General features: G+C 38.0%; 1 protein-coding gene across 12 annotated transcripts in view; it reads right to left on the minus strand.

Moving 5' to 3' along the window:
- The window catches only part of TTLL5 (tubulin tyrosine ligase like 5), a 280,483-nt gene that overhangs the window by 143,499 nt on the left and 115,018 nt on the right, over positions 1–21,966 (minus strand). For 11 of the 12 annotated variants that reach the window (XR_008661655.1, XR_008661656.1, XM_055304059.1 and 8 more), the window contains 4 exons: positions 20,674–20,801; positions 17,933–18,016; positions 16,952–17,353; positions 8,724–8,905 (listed from right to left, as the gene is read on the minus strand). Coding sequence is in view for 10 of the 12 variants with exons in the window: in XM_055304059.1 (XP_055160034.1) it covers positions 8,724–8,905; positions 16,952–17,353; positions 17,933–18,016; positions 20,674–20,801 (796 nt within the window). In the remaining 2 variants the exon portion in view is untranslated. The remainder of the gene's footprint in view (positions 1–8,723; positions 8,906–16,951; positions 17,354–17,932; positions 18,017–20,673; positions 20,802–21,966) is intronic. The other variant, XM_055304068.1, reaches the window with a different exon arrangement.

Below are 21,966 nucleotides of genomic sequence, written 5' to 3' on the forward strand. Positions count from 1 at the left end.
TAATCTAATAAAGAGTTCATTCTAACAAATATTCATTTACTCAACAAATAACTGATAATCTAGACAAAGTCACCCATCTCTCAACCTGCTTCGGAGAGTGGAAAAGCACTTCTAATCACGAAAACAGTTCAACTCTCCAGGTCTCTCTTGCAGGCTCAAGCACTGGCTTGGCTAGCACTCTGCAGCAGTGTTTAGTTGATGAGGGGTTAGAATCCTGATTCCCACAGGAGGAGGCAGGGAAAAACTGAGAGAAAGAGCATGGCATCAGACAGACTTGGGTTTGAATCCTCGTTCAGTCACTTGCCATTTGTATGACCTTAGCATACTCACTTATCCTTCCAGCTTGTTTTCTTCATCTGTAAAAAATAAGTATCTACATCCTAGGGTTAAAGAGATAATAAAAAGTGCTCGGCACAGTGCCTGGTGCAAAGCAGACATTCAGCCAATATTGGCTGCTTTATGATGAAGGGCAAGTGTGGTACTGTCAATGAAAAAACATGGAAGAGCAAGAGTTTAAAAAAATATAAAAACCAACAAAATGCAGAAGAGAGATTCTTTTTAATTTAGCAAGGATGCGATAAGTGCCTACCTAGTACACAGGTGCTATGCTAGGTGATGAATTAGGAAGAAGTGCCATCACATAGATTATAACTCGACAGGAAAGAAGAGATCCAAAATCACTATAAAAAGGTTTACTATACAGAGAGACTAATGAGAGGCTAAAGAAGCATGGAGAGTAGAAAGATGACTTCTGGTTGGGGCAGCAGTGGGTTCCTCATTCATTTCTTTTTTTTTTTTTAAAGATTTTATTTATTTATTCATGAAAGATACAGAGACAGAGAGAGGCAGAGACACAGGCAGAGGGAGAAGCAGGCTCCATGCAGGAAGCCAGACATGGGACTCGATCCCGGGACTCCAGGATCATGCCCTGGGCCGAAGGCAGGCGCTAAACCATTGAGCCACCCAGGGATCCCCTTGTTTCTTTATTCAAAAACGTACCGAGTACATACACTATACCAAAGCTGAAAAAAAAAAAAAAAACTGGTGAAAACTTGGTCACCATCCTCAACCAAGTAACTTACAGCCCAGTAGAATGAGCACATTTACTGAGTATTACTCATGAATCAGGTTCTGAGGCAGCACAGGACACTACCCCCAAAGATCTCACTGTTGCAGGAGACAACTATCTGGACATAGTGTGATGCATGAAATGACATGCCTCTGAGTGAAGGGACACCTGTTGGGGAACACCATGAGAAACAGATGGCCACCAACTGACCCATGAACTGGACCAGGGCACTCAGAGGCTCCTTACCTCCTCCTCCTGTGCTTGGAATATGGGTTCCACTTGCCTTTTCCACTTCCAGAGGCTGCTCTAAGGACACAGCCTTGAGATGGTGATATGCTGAAAATACGTGCATGGTATATATGACTGAGTGCAGTTAGGGCCTCTTTATAAATTTTTAAGATTTGGAGGCAGGTGTGGGGATCCATTCATCTTGCTGCCACCCAAGACAAGCTTCACATGTAAGTTCCCTTTGCTATTATTAAAACTGCCTCCCAACCTGGAGTGGCTTGCCTCTTTGATCTCTACCTGCTTTCTGAGTACAGGGGCCAGTTTCAGATCACATCAGGAAAGCCCCCAAGAGGGTTGTGAGCCAAACAGCATCTATCTTGAGCCTGGACGGATGTATAAGGTTAAACATGATGACAGCAGAGCATTTCCCATGAGAAGATAGCAAAAACTAAGGTGTGGAGCTGAACAAATTCTGGGTGAGCTGCACAAAGCCATGTGTGATGGGGGAGGACAGATGGAAGAAAGTAGCCTGGAGCCAGATTCTAAATAACGGATTTGAAGAACATTTAATAGCTTGGGCTTTACATTGTAGATAACAGAAAGCCCCCTTGAGCTTCTTAAGCAAAGGAGTATTATCACCAGACTTGTGATTCAAAAAGATTCCTTTACAGCAAAGACCAGGTAGACCGGAGGCCGGCCAGGAGAGGGGAGCAGAGGTAATTGCAACTGTCCAGCTAAGATAATTCAGGGCTTAAGCAGGACAGTCGATGTGAAAGTGAAACAGGGAAGATAGATTTGAGACATTATGGAGTCCAAATCAATCAGACTTGGCAACTCCCTGGACACAAGGAATGAAGAAGCAAACAGAGACAACGATAAATCAGATGCTCCATACCTAAACCCTGAGGAGAACTACAGTGTCACCAACACCAAGAGAGAAAAGGGAGACAAACAAGTCGGTTTTAGATGGACTATTTTTTTAATATTTTCAAAATACACTTAAAATGCATTGTGTGTTTTGGATGCTGGTAATACAGTGAGGTGGAAATGCCTGACAGTTGGAAGTCTGAACTTGGCACTCAGCAAAGAGGTTCACACTTAAGATGTATACAGGGGAGAAATCCACAGAACAGTACCAGATGGAGCTGTGGGAAGAGAAAATTTATCCAAGGGGAAACTGTATGTTGAAAAAACAGTTGCCTTGCACCCTGACTTCAGAGCTGTGCTGGAGGAGAGCTACAAAGAACAGGAAGAAGCAGACTGCCCAGGCATCATCCCACTGTCTTTAATCAGGGAGAGCCTGCTGTTGCCAGTTTTATATATTTGAGGTCTATAATGCCAGTGGCTTTTTAAAAATGTTGTAAATGGAATCTAGTCTTCAGGGGAAAGAGGAGGATGAGCTCCCAGAGAAATCACTGAAGGGTTAAAGAAGCTAAGAAAAGTTTTCAGGTAGGAGGTGGTCAATAATAGTGCCCCATACTGCGGGAGAATGAGGATTAAAAATAGGTGACCGAGGATCACAGGGGAAGAGAGGAAAAAATAAAACAAGGAAATCAGAGAAGGAGACAAACTGTAAGAGACTCTTAATCATAGGAAACAAACTAAAGGTTGCTGGAGGGTCAGGGGGTGCGGGGATGCATTAACTGTGTGATGGGTATTAAGGAGGGCACGTGATGTAATGAGCACTGGGTGTTATATAAGACTCACGAATCACTGACCTCTACCTCTGGAACTAATAAAATATAAGTTAATTAATTGAATTTAAATTTAAAAAATTAAAAAAATTAAAAAATAAAAATTAAAAAATTAAAAAAATTTTAATGTTAAAAAAAATGACCAAATTTGGCAGTTCCAGGGTCCTTGGCAAACTCTGAGAGATAGCTGGACAAAATGGTAAGAGATAAGGTCAGATTGCAAGAGTAACTGTGGAGGGGATAGAGTGAGGGGCATGGGGGCAGCAAGGGCATGTTACTTTAAAACAATTTTGGTAGTACAGGGAAGACAGCTTGAGGGGGTGACAGGGTGAAAAGAAGGTTATTTCAGAACAAGAAACTATACAGCAGGCTAAGGAACTAAGGAACACTGTGGGTTAAGAGCCTTAGGAGACAACAGAAGAGCTATAGAATTAGGTTCAGTTGGAGCGAGGCCCCAGAGCCAGGAGGCACAGAGACCCAGGAGGAGAATTAGCCTCAATACCAAAATCACTCTATTTTACAGAGGAGGAAATCAAGGCATAGGGAGGTTAAGTAACTTCTCCAAGGTCTCACTGACTCAAGAGCTCCTGTTTTTCCTATTTATCCTTTTCTGTTTCTGAAATGGGAAAGGATAATGTATACAATACAAAGAAGTGTTAACTTCTACCCAGAAAGAATACAGAACCAAAGGAGCTAGACTTGGAAAACCAACACCAAGTCAGAACACAAATGTACAACAGTTCAAATGTGTCTGGGCACACTAAAGAGGCAGGAGGAGAGTTCCAAATGTCCAAGCTTGTGATAAACTGGGTGCCATCCACCTCAGTTCTGGATAACATCCATCATCATTTCAGCTCCCTCTCTGCCAATTTCACCTTCAAGTTGGAAATTTTGAAATTAAGATTCACTCAAGGTCCACACTGGTGGCTTCTGATGCAGAAGAAAAGGTAGAGAATTCCTTCACATATGAATGAGTGAGAAACCAAACATTCTTCTTTTTTGTTTTTGTTTTTTTTTTTTAAGATTTTATTTATTCATTCATGAGACAGAGAGACAGAGAGAGAGGCAGAGACACAGGCAGAGGGAGAAGCAGGCTCCATGCAGGGAACCCAACGTGGGACTCAATCCCAGGACTCCAGGATCACGCCCCAAGCCAAAGGCAGTCGCTCCGCTGCTGCCACCCAGGCGTCCCGAAACCAAACATTCTATGCTGCAGCATACACCCTTCTCTAGAACTGCTCTAGAAAAGTATCATGGTAGGGAGCAAAAAATGAAAGAAATGGAACGGTTTTCTTTTCCACTCTCCATCTACATGAAAAATGTGAGAAGCAGAAAGGGTCTCCTCCCTCCTATGTATCTGTCAGCACATTTCCAGGAGGCCTGGCCACGTCCCGGGCACTGGCTGGCTGGGGAAGAGAGACTGACACAGCACATTCGTTCGCCTTGGAGCCCTCGCCTGGGTGGTCTGCTATTATTCCTTTGATTAAACTCCCAGGCTGGAAGAGCTGGAGCTGCTCCTAATGATAGCTGGGCCCTGAAATCTCACACTCGCCCGCACAGAGAGGGCCGGGGCTCCCTCTGAGTGTCTGCCTCCCACTCCTCACCACAGAGCCAGGCTCCTTGGCCACATTCTTCTGCTCACTAACAGCAGTAACCACAAAGGGCGACATCTGTGCAGAGTGCTACAGTGGCAAGGCACACCTCTCCCAGTGCGGGGTGAGGCAGAGGTAATGAGGCTGATGCTCTACTCCAGCGCCCTGACACCTACTGCAGCCCTTCCCATGACTGGACTGCTCCTAGAAAACCCTGCTTTTAAAAGGGATGTACAACCTGAATTCCAAAGAACCCCATTTCCAAAGGACAACCAGCCTCTTGTGTGCCAAGGGAAAGAACTAATGTGACCCATTCTCTGCTCCAATCTGTAGGGTAACTTGTTGAATAATGTACGCCAAGAACATTTATCTCTTTCCAGCATTATTTCAAGTGTACACATGCCGGCACAAACATTTCTGAAGTGGCTCTTGTGGCTACTTCATGTGGCAAGGAAATTTCGATGTTTTCATGAGTTCTAGGCTATAAAGAAAGCTAAATCATAACAGAGATAGTGAAAGTAATTACAAGCTAAATAAGGTTCTGTTCTTAGCCATGCAAATCCCTAAGAACTCAGCCTCTGATGTAAATTCTGAGTAACTCAAAGTTTTATTCTAAAATTTTGGGGTTGTCAGAGTACTTTCTTTACCCTTAGCTAGCTCACTGTTCCTCAGCATCTTCACCAGTGAACAGCAGGGAAATGGGGTGACAGTGTCTTATCTTACAATCTACCCTCCTCCAGCTACCTGAGGGATCAAGCTAAAAGACAAAGCCAACTGTGTCTCTGTGGCCTCCCTAACCCCCCAACCTATTGAGATTTAGAGAAGTTCTTTCAGAGAGAAAGCTCTCCTTAAATCAGCCTTTGTCTTCTCTTCTGGCTTCCATCCTAGCTGCTCTCTGCTGATTCCCTATCCTCCAGTAGCACTAACCAGCCTGCTATTTCCCTACAAACATAAAGGCTGGCTTTTATTCTGGAACCTGTACTCACCCTTCTGCCACCCACATGCCTACCTTTAAGATTCAGTTTCCATATAATCTCTTCCAAGAAGGCTATGGCCTTCTCACTCTCATACACAAAATGAGTTAGGTTTTACCTTTTGAGACTTGTGTGATTGCCTAGAAATATCTCTGCCGTGCATATTCCATGCTAGTACTATCATGTGTTTATGTGGCTGTCGCCTTTACCACATTGTAAGTTATTTCATGCCAAGGACTATGTCTTATATCATCCTCCATGGCTTAGTACCAAAGCCTGGAACATTCCTAAGAGCTTAATAAAATGTTTTTGAATGAATAAATTAAAAAACCACATTTGAATGAAAAGGTTTTTGAAGGATGCCACAAAAAGCTTTAATGAGGTAAGTAGTTGAAATTATAGACAAAATAAAATAATTTTTCAAAAATGGACCCAAGGATTGCAATTTTTTATACTCATCCTCCAAAACACAAATAATTTTTAAAAATCTGTGTTCTTTATTTAGTGATAAAGACTCTTAACACCTTACCCAGAAAAGCAATGTAAAGATACATCAGAGTTTATGGGATATGATGAAAGCAATACTCAGGGGAAAATTCATAGCTTTAAAACAGAGACAAACAAGAGTGAATGAAAGTAAGTATCCAACTTAAGAAACTGAGAGGAAAAATAAAGCTAGTAAAAGCTGAAGAAAGGGAATTAGTAAAGACAAAACAAAACAACCAATTAGAAAACAATAGAATGGATAAGTATATACAGAATTATCTTATCAAAAAAAGGTAAGAAGGGGAAGAAAACATTAACCCTACTGGATTTAAAGAAGAAAAAAAAAAGAAAACAAACACAAAATAGGAAATGGAAGGAAATAATCAGAGGTAAGAGGAAGTAAAAAGCATTTAAATTAATTACTGAACACAAAGCTGCTTCTGATGAAACTGCCTTGAAGGTTTCATGGCCTGAGTCAAGAGAAAAGGGCAGAGCTGCCCCCACTTTGGGTCTGCACCTCCACTTGTAAACACATGGGCCAGAGCCCATATGACACCATTGCAACAGGCTATTATTTACTAAAAGAAGAATAAAAGAATTTCCCAAGTTCCAAATTAAGGAATTACTTGCTCCGAGGAGAAGGAGCCAGATAACATATAATTGAGCTTTAACAAAGCTTATATTAACAAAGTTCATATTTTGATAACACTATATTTAAAAACTCACTTTTTCAAATCAGATTAGAAATCATTTATTATTGAAAGCCTTTAATGGCTGAAATACCAATACTTTCCAAATACATGGCATTTAGACTGCACAAAGTAGTTTTTGCATACTACTCTCAGGAACCTACTGTGTTTTTGCCACCAACAAAGATCCTGAGGTTGAAAGTTGAGTGAACTGTCCCAGATCACACAGCTGGTCAATGGTGGTGGAAGACAGATCTGTAGATGGCTAGTCCAAGTCACTTTCTGCCACCCACCCTGTTTATTACCTACTACAGCCCCTCCCTCAGCACTGTACCAAGCACTAACCACCCTCTTATCAGACTCTAGAAGTTAAGACTGACATCTAATGGCAAGTTCAGATCCCTACGAACAGGAGTCTGGTGGACTTTAAATTCTCTGGCACTGAAGTTCTCCTCAGACAAGACAGATGAACTGAAGGGAACAACTTTCCAATTAGGATACAATCACCCTGGAGTCCCACAGGATCAGAATCTTGTCATTTTGCAAGCTTTGCAGCTTACCAAATGACAGAAGCTAAAAATATGTAAACACTAATATTGGCTACATTCTTTTTACTATGACTGCAAAGAAATTTTCCTAATGTCTTGGTGCTTCTAGCTGCTCATTTATAAACTGGAAACATACACTCTTGTCAGTGACCCAGTGAAATACATGTAGGGGATCACTGGCTCTCTTCCTTCCTCATAGCCACTTCACATTTCAAATTTCCTTCCCATTCTACCATGGTCATGACATTATAATCCCTCTTCCCATCACTCCATCACTAAAATCTAACACACCAACCTCCCTCAAGTCTCAAAAGATTCTTTGCTTCCTATTTCCAATCAGGCCACCTCATCTACTCCCTTCGATTAGGGATTTGAGAAAGAAAATTCATTACAGTCTTACACACAAAACTCATTACAGCCTTACAAGATGAGGTTGAAGTAAAGCTAAAGCTTACCTTTAATTCCAGTTCTAAATTTTATACAGAGAAGCAGGGCACCACCAGGGAGCAGTGTGTTGCCTACTTTTAACATGTGCTCGAAGTTATTTTCAGCTTCATTTTTTTCTAGACTTGATTATCATTACAGAGTTGCCACTGATTAAGACTCTGATGCAGGAGAGATGTAGCAAAATGTAACCATGGAGTTAAATTATATTTCTTTGGAAGATTTTGATGCCATTTTACATAAATGAAAGGGAGAAGACATGGCTTCTACTTCTAGTTAAATGCCATGGGGATGATCAGCAAGGAGGACAAAAACAATCCCAAAGTTGTTGTGAAAGTTTCACCTAACTTCATTGTGTTCGGAGCTTGTTATTATATACACAACTTAAGGTAAAAATTGCAGTATCTAATTCCATCTATCCAGCTTCCTGAATGACCTTGATTCTATCTTCTTTCAGCCTCAGTTTCCCCCATCTGTAAAATGGGGAGAATGATATGTGTTGGCTAAAGGTGTATTGAGATACTTCCCTAATCAGTAGCCATAAAATGTCCTGAGATCAAGAGACAAAAAGATGGTATAGTTAAAAAAAAAAACAAAAACAAAAACAAAACAAAACAAAAAACTCAAAGGTAAAAGGTAATGTTATGACATTCTGATAAAAAGATTTCTAAGACTAGAACTCACTGGAAAATTTTACCAAAGAAAGAAGTTATTTTTAAAGTTCCTTTAAAAGTCTATTTGACAGCTGAACATTCAGATCTGTTTATCCATGAAATGAGTACATCAGAGTTAGCAGGCTTAATTTTGGAATACCTGAAACAGAGGCTCATTTTCTTCAAAGATGAAGGGAACATTTTCATTCTTTAGCTCACACCAACTAGTACTCCTTCAACAGGCATCAGCATACAGGAAATGAGCAAAGGCAGGGAAGGACAAAGTACTGTGTCCTTAATACAATCCTCAGGACCAAAGAGCTCTTGGTCCCCCAACTGTCCGTACCTGCTGGGTGAGGAGACTGATGTGGGTAGATGGGGAATACTGCCTGGCTGCCTGCTTCTCAGCCAGCCGCTGAAGCTCGGCCGTAACCATACTTGGGTTATACCGTCTGCTGTACAGAGAACCATCTTCTTCTCTTTGTGGTTTAGCCATTCCCGAGTGCAGCTTGTTTGGATGGCATGAACCTGTTAAAGAGAGAAAAGTTTTTACCCATCTTGGGAAAAAACCCTGAAAAACTTAGGGTGATGACAAAGAAATCTCAGCCAACAGATACTTGACTGAATCCCAGGGATCTTGGACAACTTGTTACAAGCATTTATTAATATATTTTTGTTTACTATGAAAGCTTCACACACACAAAATTTCATCATATGCAGTGGGGAACAACCACTGCTAGAATTTATTAATCTTGATGAACAAAAAGTTGTAGTTTTAAAACTCATTATAATTCTTATCTTTTTGTGATGGGGCTGTACTTGTCAGTAGTCTGTGGCATCTACTGTCAAATAAGCCACAATCCTTCTTCTCAAGCTCAAAAGGGAAAACAGATAAAAGCAAAACAGCATAACTAGAAAAACAGCAATAATCTTATATTGACTAAATGATTCATTTTCCTTTCATATTTAAATGCTCTTCTTTCAACTATAATATCAGAGAGTTCTATTATTTTTGAGCACTGAAATTCTGGCAAAAAGAAATTATTTAATAATATCAAGGTTCATATTTTTCCTATGACGGAAGTCACATAGTTCACAGAAAAAAGTTTAAAACCCAGAAAAGTAGAAACATGTTTCCTTTCTGTCTTATTAATGCTTAGATAACTGCGATCATTTGCTATATACAATCTGGTGACACTGCTTAAAAAAAATCTGTAACTTTTTCATGTTTATTGTGTGATACGTAGAAAATTTTATAACAGATGTGTAAGTTATAAAGAATACTATAACGAACCCCTGTGAACTTACTACCCAACTCAAAAACCATATCACTAATTAATGTGCATCAACTACATGCTTGAGACATCTCTTACCTCCCCTTATCATTCATTCCCTTCCTTTTTAATATCTTTAATAATGTATTTGTGTGGGTATGTGTATGTATGCATAAACAAAATACTAGATAATTTTGCTTAGTTTTGAGCTCTATAAAGTAATATCTTACTGTGGTAGTTTCCTGAGATTTGCTCTTGTCATTCAATACCATACTTTCAAGATTCATCCTTGCTAAGGATAGCTTAAAATACGTTAATCTGCTGCTTGATATTCCATACAAATACACTACAACGTATTTTTCTCTTACCCTATCAATGGATATTTTGGCTATTTGAAGCTTATTGCTATTATAAACAGTGCGGCCATGAACACTCTTGAATACATCTCCTGGTGCACATGTGGAAGAATTTCTCTTGTGTATATGCTTAAGAACGGGATGTTGAATTTTAGAGTATGTAAATTTTCAAATTTACATAATACCAAAGTGGAATTTTTTGACACTTTCACAAACAAAATATGAGGGTTCCTACTGATCCACATCCCCTCCAACACTTGGTATTGTCAAGTATCTTAATTCTTTTCACTTCTAAGGGAGTAAAAATCTCATTGTACACTTACTGATTAATAATGACACCAAGTATGTGTTACCTCCTTTCTGACACTACTGATCATTTTTCTATTGAGTTGTCTTTTTCCTATTGATTTATAGGAGTTTTGCTTATATTTTCACTTGCTTCATATCATACGATCTTAAAGATTGTCTCATTTATTTTATCCTAGAAGTTTTTATTAAAGACTTATTTATTTTAGAGAGGAAGAGGGAACACACACATGTACGTACATGCGGAAGCATGGAGGAGGGGAAGAAGAAGAGAGAGAATCTCAAACATTCCCTGCTGAGTGCAGAGCCTGATATGGGGGCTCAAGCTCACAACCCTGAGATCATGATCTGAACCTAAATCAAAAGTCAGATGCTTAACCAATTGAGTCAATCAGGCGCTCCTATTTTATCCTAGAAGTTTTAAGTTTTGCATTTGAAATTGATTTTATACATAGTATGAGTCAGTGACCTAATTTCATTTTTTCCCTCGTATTATTAACTATCCCAGCATTATGTATTGAGAAACCTCTCCTTTTCCACTATGTACCATGCCATCTTGGATATGTATCAAAGTTCTATCTAGCTGTATATCTCTAATTTCCTCTCCTTTTCCATTGGCCCATCTGTCTATACCTTTGCCAATACTACACTTTCTTAATTATCATATCTTTATATGTCATAATAAGGTGTTCCTCTATTTTTGTTCTTGTCAAGTGTAACAAAAGACCTACTGAGGTTCTGGTTGAACTTGTATTGAATCTAGGGATCAATCTGATGAGAACTGAAACATTTATGACACTGATTCTTTTTTTTTTTTTTTTAATTTTTTTTTTTAATTTGTTTATGATAGTCACACACACATACAGAGAGAGAGAGAGAGAGAGAGAGAGAGAGAGAGGCAGAGACACAGGCAGAGGGAGAAGCAGGCTCCATGCACTGGGAGCCCGACGTGGGATTCGATCCCGGGTCTCCAGGATTGCGCCCTGGGCCAAAGGCAGGCGCCAAACCACTGCGCCACCCAGGGATCCCAATGACACTGATTCTTTCCATCCGTGCACATAGTCTATTTAACTTATTTTATTTAGGTTTTCTCTAATGTCCTTCAAAAAGCCTTATAAAGTTTCCTTTCTTTCCTAAATTTATCCCTAAATTTATTGTTTTCTTGGTGGTGGTAACTATTACACAAAATGTGAATGTACTTAATGCCAATGAACTATAAACTTAAAAACTTCGAAACTTAGAAAGTTAAGATGGTAAATTTTATATATATTTAACCACAATACAAAAAAAAAAAGCTTTCTCTTTGTTTCTAATATACAGAAAAAGCCACTGATTTTTAATATTGATCTTATAGCCAGCTATACTGCTAAAATATTTATTTAAAAAATGTATTTGTAGATTACTTTCAATTTTCTATGTAGACAACATATTCTCTGCAAATAAACAAATTTTATTTCCTCCTTTTTGATCCTTATGCTTTTAATTTCCTTTCTTTGCCTTACTATGCTGGGTCTAGTAAAACATTAAATAGAAGCAATGGTAGTGGGCATCTTTTATGACTCTTAACGTTAAAAAGAATTCTTTCAACATTTCTTCATTTACACTGATACCTCTTGTAGGATTTTGCGGATGGCCCTTTCCGGCTTGGGAGAATTTCCTTCTCTTCCTAGTATGCTGAGAGCTTTATCATGAATGAGTGTGGAATTTTATCAAGTTCTTTTTCTACATCTACTAAGATGAATATGGTTCTTCTCCTTTAATTTGTTGATGTAGCAAATGTTGTTTATACATTTCAAATGTTAAGTCCCTCCTGTGTACTTTGGATAAACTTGTTCATGTTGTCCCATCTCTTTCATATGTTGCTAGATTTGGCTGGCTTATATTTTCATTAGAATTTTTGTATTTATGTTCATAACTATAATTATATTACAATATAAAATTATAATTTTCCTAATATTGTCCCCAACTCGTTTTATTAAGATTAAAGTAGACATATGGAATGAGTTGAGAATTATTTCTTTTCCCATTCTCAAGGACAGTTTAAGATTGGAATTATCTCCCTGTTGAAAGATTGTTGGAACTTACTTATCTGGGCCTCAAATTTTCTTTGTGAGATTTTTAACTATTGTTTCAATTCTCTAAATATTTACAGGACTAGTGAGGCTTTCTTTATCTTCTTGAGTCAATTTACATATGTTACACTTTTGTATTTGTCCATTTTGTAAGTTTTCAATTTTATTGGAATAAAATGGTTTAACAGTATTCTTTTTGTCACCTATGCAATATTTGTATGCTCTACCACTTTCCAATTCCTTATATTATTTATTCATGTCTTCTCTCTTTTCTTGATCAGTCTCACAAGAGATCTGTCCATCTTATTAGGGTTTTCAAAGAACTTTTGGCTTTGATATTCTCTAGTGTGCTTTATTTCTGAATTCTCTGATATTTTGCCCTTCTCTTCTTTTCTTTATTTAGATTATGTTTCAATAATGTCCATAATACAAAGTAATTGTCAGCCTTTCTTCTTTTCAAATGAAAGTTTTTAAGGCAATAAATTTTCCTCCAAATACTGCCTTTCATTGCTCTCCAAGCACCTGAACATGCAGTTTTCTCATTCAGTTCTAATACTTTTACATTTCCATTATGATTTCTTGACTCCTTTTTTTTTTAAGTTTTTATTTAAATTCCAGTTAGTTGGGGATCCCTGGGTGGCGCAGCGGTTTGGCGCCTGCCTTTGGCCCAGGGCGCGATCCTGGAGACCCGGGATCGAATCCCACATCGGGCTCCCGGTGCATGGAGCCTGCTTCTCCATCTGCCTATGTCTCTGCCTCTCTCTCTTTCTCTCTCTGTGACTATCATAAATAAATAAAAATTTAAAAAAATAAATTCCAGTTAGTTAACATACAGTGTAGTATTAGTATCAGGTGTACAATATAGTGATTCAACACCTCTATACAACACCCAGTGTCTGACTTTTAATCCTGACATTCATGAAGATTTGTTATATGCTGTATCTTTTTGTTATTGCCATTCAATTTAATTGCAGTGTAGATGGAGAATGGACCTGTATTTTATCATTCTGTGAAATGTGTCTTATTTCATATAATTTGTCTTATTTTGTGGTGTAGAACATGACTGGTTTTATAAATATATTATGTGTGTTTGAGAAGATGTTTTTCTCGAATTATTGGGTACACAGTTCTATGCATGATCAATTGATAAAGCTTATCAACTTGTTCAAATCCTCTTCATCTTTGTTAACTTAAAACAATCTGTTTAGTCTATCAGTAATTGATAGACATATGTAGAAATCTCCCACTAAGACAGTGGATTTGTAGATTCCTCGGGTACTTGTATCAATCTTTATTCTATATATTCGGGAGTTACTTTATTAGGTGCACTTAGAACCGTTTTACCTTTCTGCTAAACCTAACCTTTACCTTTTGTCTTATGTAATTACCCTCTGTATCTGTAAGAAAATTTTATATCTTAAAGTCTATTTTTTAGCATATGTTAATATAGCTATACCATGTTTCTTCTGGTTGGTATTTACATGGCACTTCTTTATTCTTTTACTTTTAACCACTTTTTGTTCTTTAGGTATATCTCTGTTAAAGCATACGGTTGGATTTTTAAAAAATTCAATCTGACACTCTTCTAACAAGTTCAACCCATTAATATTTATTTGACTCTTGACATTAGGACTTGGTTTGCTATCTTTCAAGTTTCATTTCTTTTGCTTTTTGTAAGCTTCTTACTTAATCCATTTTTCTTCTTCACATAGGTTTAGAATTTCCATATTTTTTACTCTTTAGATGGTGACCTTTGAAATTTCATACTGTACATTTATCTTTAGAAAAGTCTGAAGTTAAATCATATCCTACTGTCACTCCTGAACTATTCAATAACCACGGAAAAATTTACTCAAATCACTTGCAGGCTATTATTGTCATTTACCTCATTGTTGTCTACTACTGTTTAAGCCATTCAGAATAGGTTTTCTGACCACCATGGAAATAAGCAAAATACACAATTATAAGAAGTAGAGAATGCCAACCATCTGAAAATTAAATAATGTATTTATAAACAATCCGCAGGTCAAAGGATAAATCACAACAGAAATTTAAAAATAGTTTTGAACTCATTAGTTCCTTTTGTTCCCTATTCTTCTCTGGGAAAAGCGTGAAAAATGAAGTTTTGTTTTTTTTTTTTTTTTTAAGTTTTGGTTAACACAGGGTATTGAAGACATTTATCTTACTGAATTTCTCTCAAATAGGAAAAACAGTTCAGACGAGATCGGGCGCGTTCAGGGTGGTATGGCCGTAGACAGGAAAAACAGTTCAAACCAGAACATTATTGATTATTATTACTATATATCTTAGAAAGTTAAATTACAGGAATAACCACTAAGAATTAGCACACACATTCATGCACATATTCATAGTTATGACTTATTAAAGTAGGTATTTAATATCTGATTCAAGGTACATATTATAATATCTATTTCATTTGAACTTAGATACTAAGTAAGAAATATAAATTGACTATTTACAAATCATAGCTTATCTGTAACTCATCTTAACATGGATATTACTAAACTGTTCAGAAACCTGACCAATGTATTTCCCAAACTAATCTACAGATTCAACACAATCCTATCCAATCCCATCTGCCTATTTTTTTCAGAAATTGACAAGCTGATCCTAAAGTTCATATGAAAATGCAAGGGATCCAGACTAGTCTAAACGATATGGAAGAAAGGAACAAAGTTGGAAGAATCACTTTTGGTGACTTTATTTTTTTTTTAAAGATTTTATTTATTTATTTATTTATTCATGAGAGACACAGAGAGAGAAAAGGCAGACACAGGCAGAGGGAGAAGCAGGCTCCATGCAGGGAGCCTGACATGGGACTCAATCCCAGGTCGCCAGGATCACGCCCTGGGCTGAAGGCGACGCTACACTGCTGAGCCCCCCGGGTTGCCCACTTTTGGTGACTTCAAAACTTACTACAATGCTACAATAATCGAGACAATGTGATACTGGCATAAGGCTAGACATATAGATCAGTAGACTAGAACTGAGACTCCAGAATAAACCCTTACATTTATGATTAAATGATTTTTGACAAGAATGCCGAGACAATTCAACAGGGAAATAATACTCTGTTTCAACAAACGGCGCTGGGACAAGTGAATATAACATGCAAAAGAATGAAGTTAGACGCTTATGCCACATCATACACAAAAGTTAAATTCAAAATAGATAAAGGGCCTAAATGAGAGAGCCTAAACCAGAAAATGCTTAGAAAAAACATGCATATAAATCTTTGTGACCTTGGATTAGACAATAATTTTTCAGATGTGATACCAAAAACGTGAAAGTGCAAAAGAAAAACAGATAAATCAGACTTTATCAAAATTAAAAACTTTTGTGCTTCAAAACATGAAATGATGACCAACGGAAGGGGAGAAAATATTTCAAAGTCATGTATCTGACAAGAGACTTATATTAAGACTACATAAAGAACATAACAATATAAATAAAAGAAAGAACTCAACAATAAAAAACAAACATCCCAATTTAAAAATGGGCAAAGGATTTGAATAAATATTTATCCATAGAAGGTATACTGATGGCCAATAAGCACATGAAAAGACGTTCAACATCATTAGTCATTAGGGAAATGCAAATGATAACCATAAAAATGAGACACTACTTCCAACGCATCAGAATAAGTAAAATCAGAAAGACAGACAAGAGTAAGTGTTAGCAAGGATGTGGAGAAACTGGAACCTTCATGCATTGCTGGCAGTAAATGTAGTCACTTTGAAAACAGTTTGTAAGTTACCCAGCAACAACAACAACAACAATAAGCATGAATTATGATCCAATGATTCCACTCCTATGAATTACACCCAGAAGAAATGAGAACTTGGTCCACCCAAAAATTTGTACACAAACATTAATAGCAGCAGTATTCACAATAGACCCAAAGTGAAAACAACCCAATGTCCGTCAACTGATAATTGGATAAACAAAGTATGGTCTATCCATCCAACAGAATACTATTCAGCCAAACAAAGGATTGAAGTCCTGATACATGCTTACAACATGAGTAAACTTTGAAAATCCTGTGCTAACTGAAAGAAGTCATTCACAAAACACCACACCACAATCACACTCACAGAAAATGTCTAGAATAGGCAAATCTATAGAGACAGAAGGTAGGACAGTGGTTGCCAGGGCTGGGGCAGGAGGAAACAGACAGTAATCACAAATAGGTATGGGGTTTCTTTAGGGATAAAGAAAATGTTCTAAAATAAGAGATAGTGGTGTTGGTTGCACAATTATGTGAGCATACTAAAAACCACCGAATTGCACATTTTAAAGTGGTGAATTTTACAGTATCTGAATTGTATTTCAATAAAACTGTTATTCAAAAAACGGGGGAAAAAAACTTCACTAATAATATGTGTCTACCTGCTTCATTAAAGTTAGATGCCTTATTTTAAGAATTCTTTGGTTATTTATTCGGGTCATACTTGACTTGAAATACACTGAAAAATAACTATTCTTGTTTTTCTTGGGGCTGGGGAGAAGCTAACATTGTAGGCTGCCTTTCATTTTCTCACTCACCTGCCTTTGCTGAAGAGGGACGAGACAGTTTCTGGCTATAGATGTGTGCAGCACTTTGGAAAGAGGAAAAGGGGCCAATGGTGTAACTGCCTGATCGACAGCGTGGCAGGCCGGCAGGGCTTGGTACGTTCTGTGTCCCAGGATGTATGGAGGGAGATGCAGTGTCAGGGACTGTGCTCAGTAAAACTGTTGGCTGGTGAGACATGCTGGGGACAGCTGGAGAAATCTGAGATAAAGAACAATGGTGGCCAGGCCCTGGGGAGAGGTCAGAGGTTGTAATAATAGATGACAAATGGGTATTGGGAATTTTCTGCAGAAGAGTAGCAGCAGGACCAGAGAAAGAAGCAGAGGAAGAATTTGTATAGACTAATTTAGCCTCTTTTTCTGCTGAAGTGGTAAATCCTATTAAAACAAAAACAAACAAACAAAAAACAAAACAGATCATTTTAGGAAAAACTGACATATAATCTCTATAAAACATGAAGTAAACATTTTTTAAATATCAAAATAATGTTAGCATGAAACAGAAATCATGACAGAGACTTTAGCGAGTGTTCATCATGAACTTAGCGAATTGTACCTACCAAGACCACCTGGCACAGAAACAGTTCATTTTTAGTTCTAAAAGCTGGAGTTGAGACTACCCCCATCAACCAGAGCAGGTATTTTACACATTAGGGCATTAGGACAAGGTTTCTGGTAGTGACAGCTAACTCCTCTCTCTCTGCTTTTCACCCTTCTGGGGTGGTGGTGGGGGCAAGTACTCAGAATTTCTAACTATTAAGAAAATGAAAAATTTCTCAGAAGGAAATAGGTTATCAGTAAATAGGAAATTCTAAGGGAAGAGAAAGAACAAAGAAAAGGAACTTCTTGGGGATAATGCCTTATGCTTTAGAATCATTTACTATCTGATGACCTTTTTTTCTCCTTTTAGGAACTTATGAGAGAGCAGCAAACCTATGTATGTTTGAAGTCACTCACGAGATAATTTATCAGAGTGAATTTCTGTTGCCTGCTGCTGTTTGGGTTGCTTTATTTTCACTTCTTCCATCGTTGCAGGGTGGTCTGAAACAGAAAATAAATACGGACCTTAGGCTCTCCTACCAATCAAATGCTCTACGTCTAATCCTGTTTCTAAAATATAACACACCTAATAATCAATCCCAGGAACACTGCATACCCCATCATATTTTCCCAAGGCTGGTCATACCCACTAGCCCTGTTGAGTGGGCAACCAATCGAAAGATTACCAACTATCCCTGACCCCAGCTCCAGCTAACTGAACCAGAGAAAAACGCCATCCATGTCCAAGCTAGGACATGCCTGGAGAAAAAAAAAAAAAAAAAGTAATTAAGGGCAACCAGATGCCTCTACCAAGAATTCAAACTAGGGGAAACTAACAGACCAGGCTGGTTGGTGGTACCCACTGGAGCAAAGAAGTCCTAATATATATGGAGCAGTGCCAAGAGATAGAAAGAACAGCCACAATATTTGTTGGCCTGATACCTGGATACTACAATAGTTCTGGGTTTGTTTCTGAGACAGAGAGTAGTGGGTCAAAAGGGGCAGAGGGAAAGGGAGAAAGAGAATCTTAAGCAGGCTGTACACCTAATGCAGAGCCCAGCACAACTCCCAATCACAGACCTAAGTGGAAATAAGGGTCAGATGCTTGACCGCTTGAGGAGCCCAGACATCCACAATAGCTCTGTATCTTAAAGTAAACTTCTTGGTTTTACTTGAGCAAGCTGAGTTTACTTGAGATAGAGTGACCAGTATATTCATGACAAAAATCACTCTAATAAATTTCCACTCTAATAAACTAGTTTTTTTCTACCAGAGAATTTTGAAAACAGGACAGCCAGAGCTAATCATGTACTTGGGGAAATACTCCAAAATCTTTTTCAAGAGCTAGTTCATAGAAAAATTTACAAAAGGCCATTTTATCTATCATCTTTCAGAATGAAAGAATAAGGACATAAGAATTACTTTCTGTCCACCACCACTAGCAATGGTGATACTATCACACATGTTTGCTCATGTTGAAATCAGTCCAGATACCATTAGATGTTATAATGTTCCCTTGATTGGGACTTGCCTACTGCCTCTCTGGTTATTCTTGATAGGTATAAATACGTATAGATCTTATTATGTAGAGGTTGTCCTTAATACGTAAGCCCCAAAATTTCCAGGGACCCACGTGTACAAACAGATGCTGTCAGTACATACTGTCAGGGCTTCCCCACTACTGTCAGGGGAGAAGTTACTATCTGAATGCCAATGGAGGCCCTCACCTCCCTAGGTTATAGACCATGCTTTTCTCTACCCCAATCTCCTTATAAGAATTCCTCAGCCTCTTCAGGCTCCCTTCTTCAACACTGTTATAGGAGCTTTTCAGAGCTTCCACCAATCTTCTTCCTAACTTTACTCACCCAACTCTATCTACTAGACAATAAACCTTATGAAGTCAAGGTACCATGACAGCCCTGTATACCTAAGTCAGTGTATACCTCGCAACTATCATAATGTCTGACACACAGCAGGTGCTTGGGGAGAATGTGTAGAAGGAACGAATGAACAGATCAGTAAATTAACTTCAGAACTTGGATATGCCAGGAGAGCTCAAAAAAGAGGGCTGGGAGATTTCTAGAAATATCATTCTATATTTTATACAGTGAGCTCAGTATAAATAGGCTTTTGTAGACTAGCCTCTAAACTGAAACAGTTTTTAAACACTAACAGTTTCTCTGGGAAAACTCACTCCACATTTTAAATGACTAATTATCCTCGCTATTTTCATATTAGACTACGGTAGTCTTAACAGCAGGGAACGGGTCTCTATCTTTGAATTTTGTGCTTAGCATACTGACAGAATTAGTGTAGATTTCCTAGGTCTTATACTTCACATCTAGATCTTAAATGAATCTTACTTTAAGGCACAGAGCTTTGTTTATAACAGAACTGCTATTTTTTGATCATATGACATGAGCTAGAGAGCTTAGGAACCCCAATCATGGAGTTCCCCAGCAATGAGCTCTTTTAGAAATGCTTAGGGGACTTCAGGGCTATCACAGGGACTGAAAGCTTATAGGCATTTAGGATGTGGAACTAAGGATATTAGATACCCCGCCAGGTATGGAATATTTCCATGCAACAAAACATTCTTCTGTCCCAAATACTGATGCTGCTAAGCCAGAGGAAGCAAGAAATTTAAAAAGAATGGGAAATAACCATTAGGAAAGGCAGAAGAGCACAGATTAAGAGCATAAGCTTTGAATCACGCAAAGGTTCAAATTCCTGTCCTGCTGCACGGTAAAGGGGACACTTGAGCAAGTTACCCAGTCTCTTTCAGCTTCTGTTTTCTCATCTGTAAGAAGTTGAATAATAGCACCTACTCCAGATGGGTTTTTTAAAGTAAAAAAAAAAATAGATCATGTCCAGCAAATTACAGTAATATGAGCAATCGCTTAAATGTTAGCTATTGTTAGCTTGTCTTAAAAAGCTCTCTGCTGTTAATTTTCGTGTAAAAAAAAAAAAATCAGACCACGTCCCTCTTCTGTTCTGAGGACAAAAATGGAATGCCTCATCTTCAACCCCCATGCTACAAAATTTCACCATCTATGAGTCTGTTAGTGCTTACATAGCACATGACTCTTTGCTCTCTTTTGCAAAGTTTCATTTTTTTCACTTGTTCTTATTTTTCATTAATAAACCAGCATACTTACCACCCTTTGCCCCACTATCAGAATAATTGTTGCTGTTTTTAGAACTTTTTGAGTGAGTCCCCAAGAAGACACTTGCAGACTTGTTTTTTTGGGTATAAAAAGTCAACACCTCCTCCAGTTCAGCCTCACTAAAACAAGGAGAGAGAGTATGGTCAGAACAGGAAAGGTGTTCTGGAAAATCTTTCCACCAGATTTTATTCTGGAAATAGAGTCAGTTGGAGAAGGGGAAAATGAAAAGTACAAGCTGAAAACTCCCTATTAATACATGTAACATTAAATAGGAATACAAACAAAGTAGTCCAAAAAACTGAAGAATGATAAGGCTTTCTTCATTCCAAAGTGAATTTTCAAGATACACTGTCTAATAACAGTAGCCAGAAGGCATATGTGACAATTTATGTTTAAATGAATTAAAATTAAGTACCTTTAAAAATTCCTCTCAGACTAGCCACATTTCACATACTCAGTTAGCTACAACACAGAAAGTTCTATTGGACAGCCATGCTCTATAGCAGAGGTCAACAAACTACAAACTTTACAGGGTGAAACCTGACGACCTGATGACCAATATGTTTTTGTATGGTTCCCCGCTAAAAAATGGTTTTTATCTTTTTAGAGAAGAATATGCTATGAAGACCACATGTATCCTACAGTCTAAAATATTTATTATCTGGCCCTTCATGGTTTGCTCACCCCACCTTCAGGTAACTGAAGTATGTTCACTAAAGAAGCCACTTGTCATTTTAATTACCTATGCTAGAAATAAGGAGACCAACCAGTGTAATGATGGAAGACTTCCCTAACCATCTATATAATGAAGGAGACTAAATTAGATGGTCACTTCAGATATTGAAATTATATGTACTTTAGAAACATCCACAAAATGGAAAGTATAAAAAATTTGCTGAGGACCTACATGATTCTTCCAGTAAACACATTACTCATGGATTTTCTAACACCTGTGGCAGCTTAGCTTCTCAGTGGCCTTCTGCATTTTTTTCCTGGAGCCACGCTGTATTCCAAATAAGTGGCCTTTAAATAGGCAAAATATTCCTACATTATCACAAAGAACCTATATCCCATCTTCCAAACACACTGCAATGACAACCTAGGAAACCACTTCTATGAATCGCAGAGTAAATCCCATGGTCTCCAGAGTAGCCAAGTGCCACAAAGTAATTACCTCAATTACCTTAAAGATTTATATGCAGCTGACGTTATAAATGAGTGAATGCCTCTGCCTGTCTGTGTGCTTTATTTGGCCCTCCACAGAAAGGGAAAGGTTAAGGTTGG

This window comes from Nyctereutes procyonoides, unplaced genomic scaffold (assembly GCF_905146905.1).
Source record: "Nyctereutes procyonoides isolate TBG_1078 unplaced genomic scaffold, NYPRO_anot_genome, whole genome shotgun sequence".
In the NCBI taxonomy this organism is placed as follows: domain Eukaryota; kingdom Metazoa; phylum Chordata; class Mammalia; order Carnivora; family Canidae; genus Nyctereutes; species Nyctereutes procyonoides.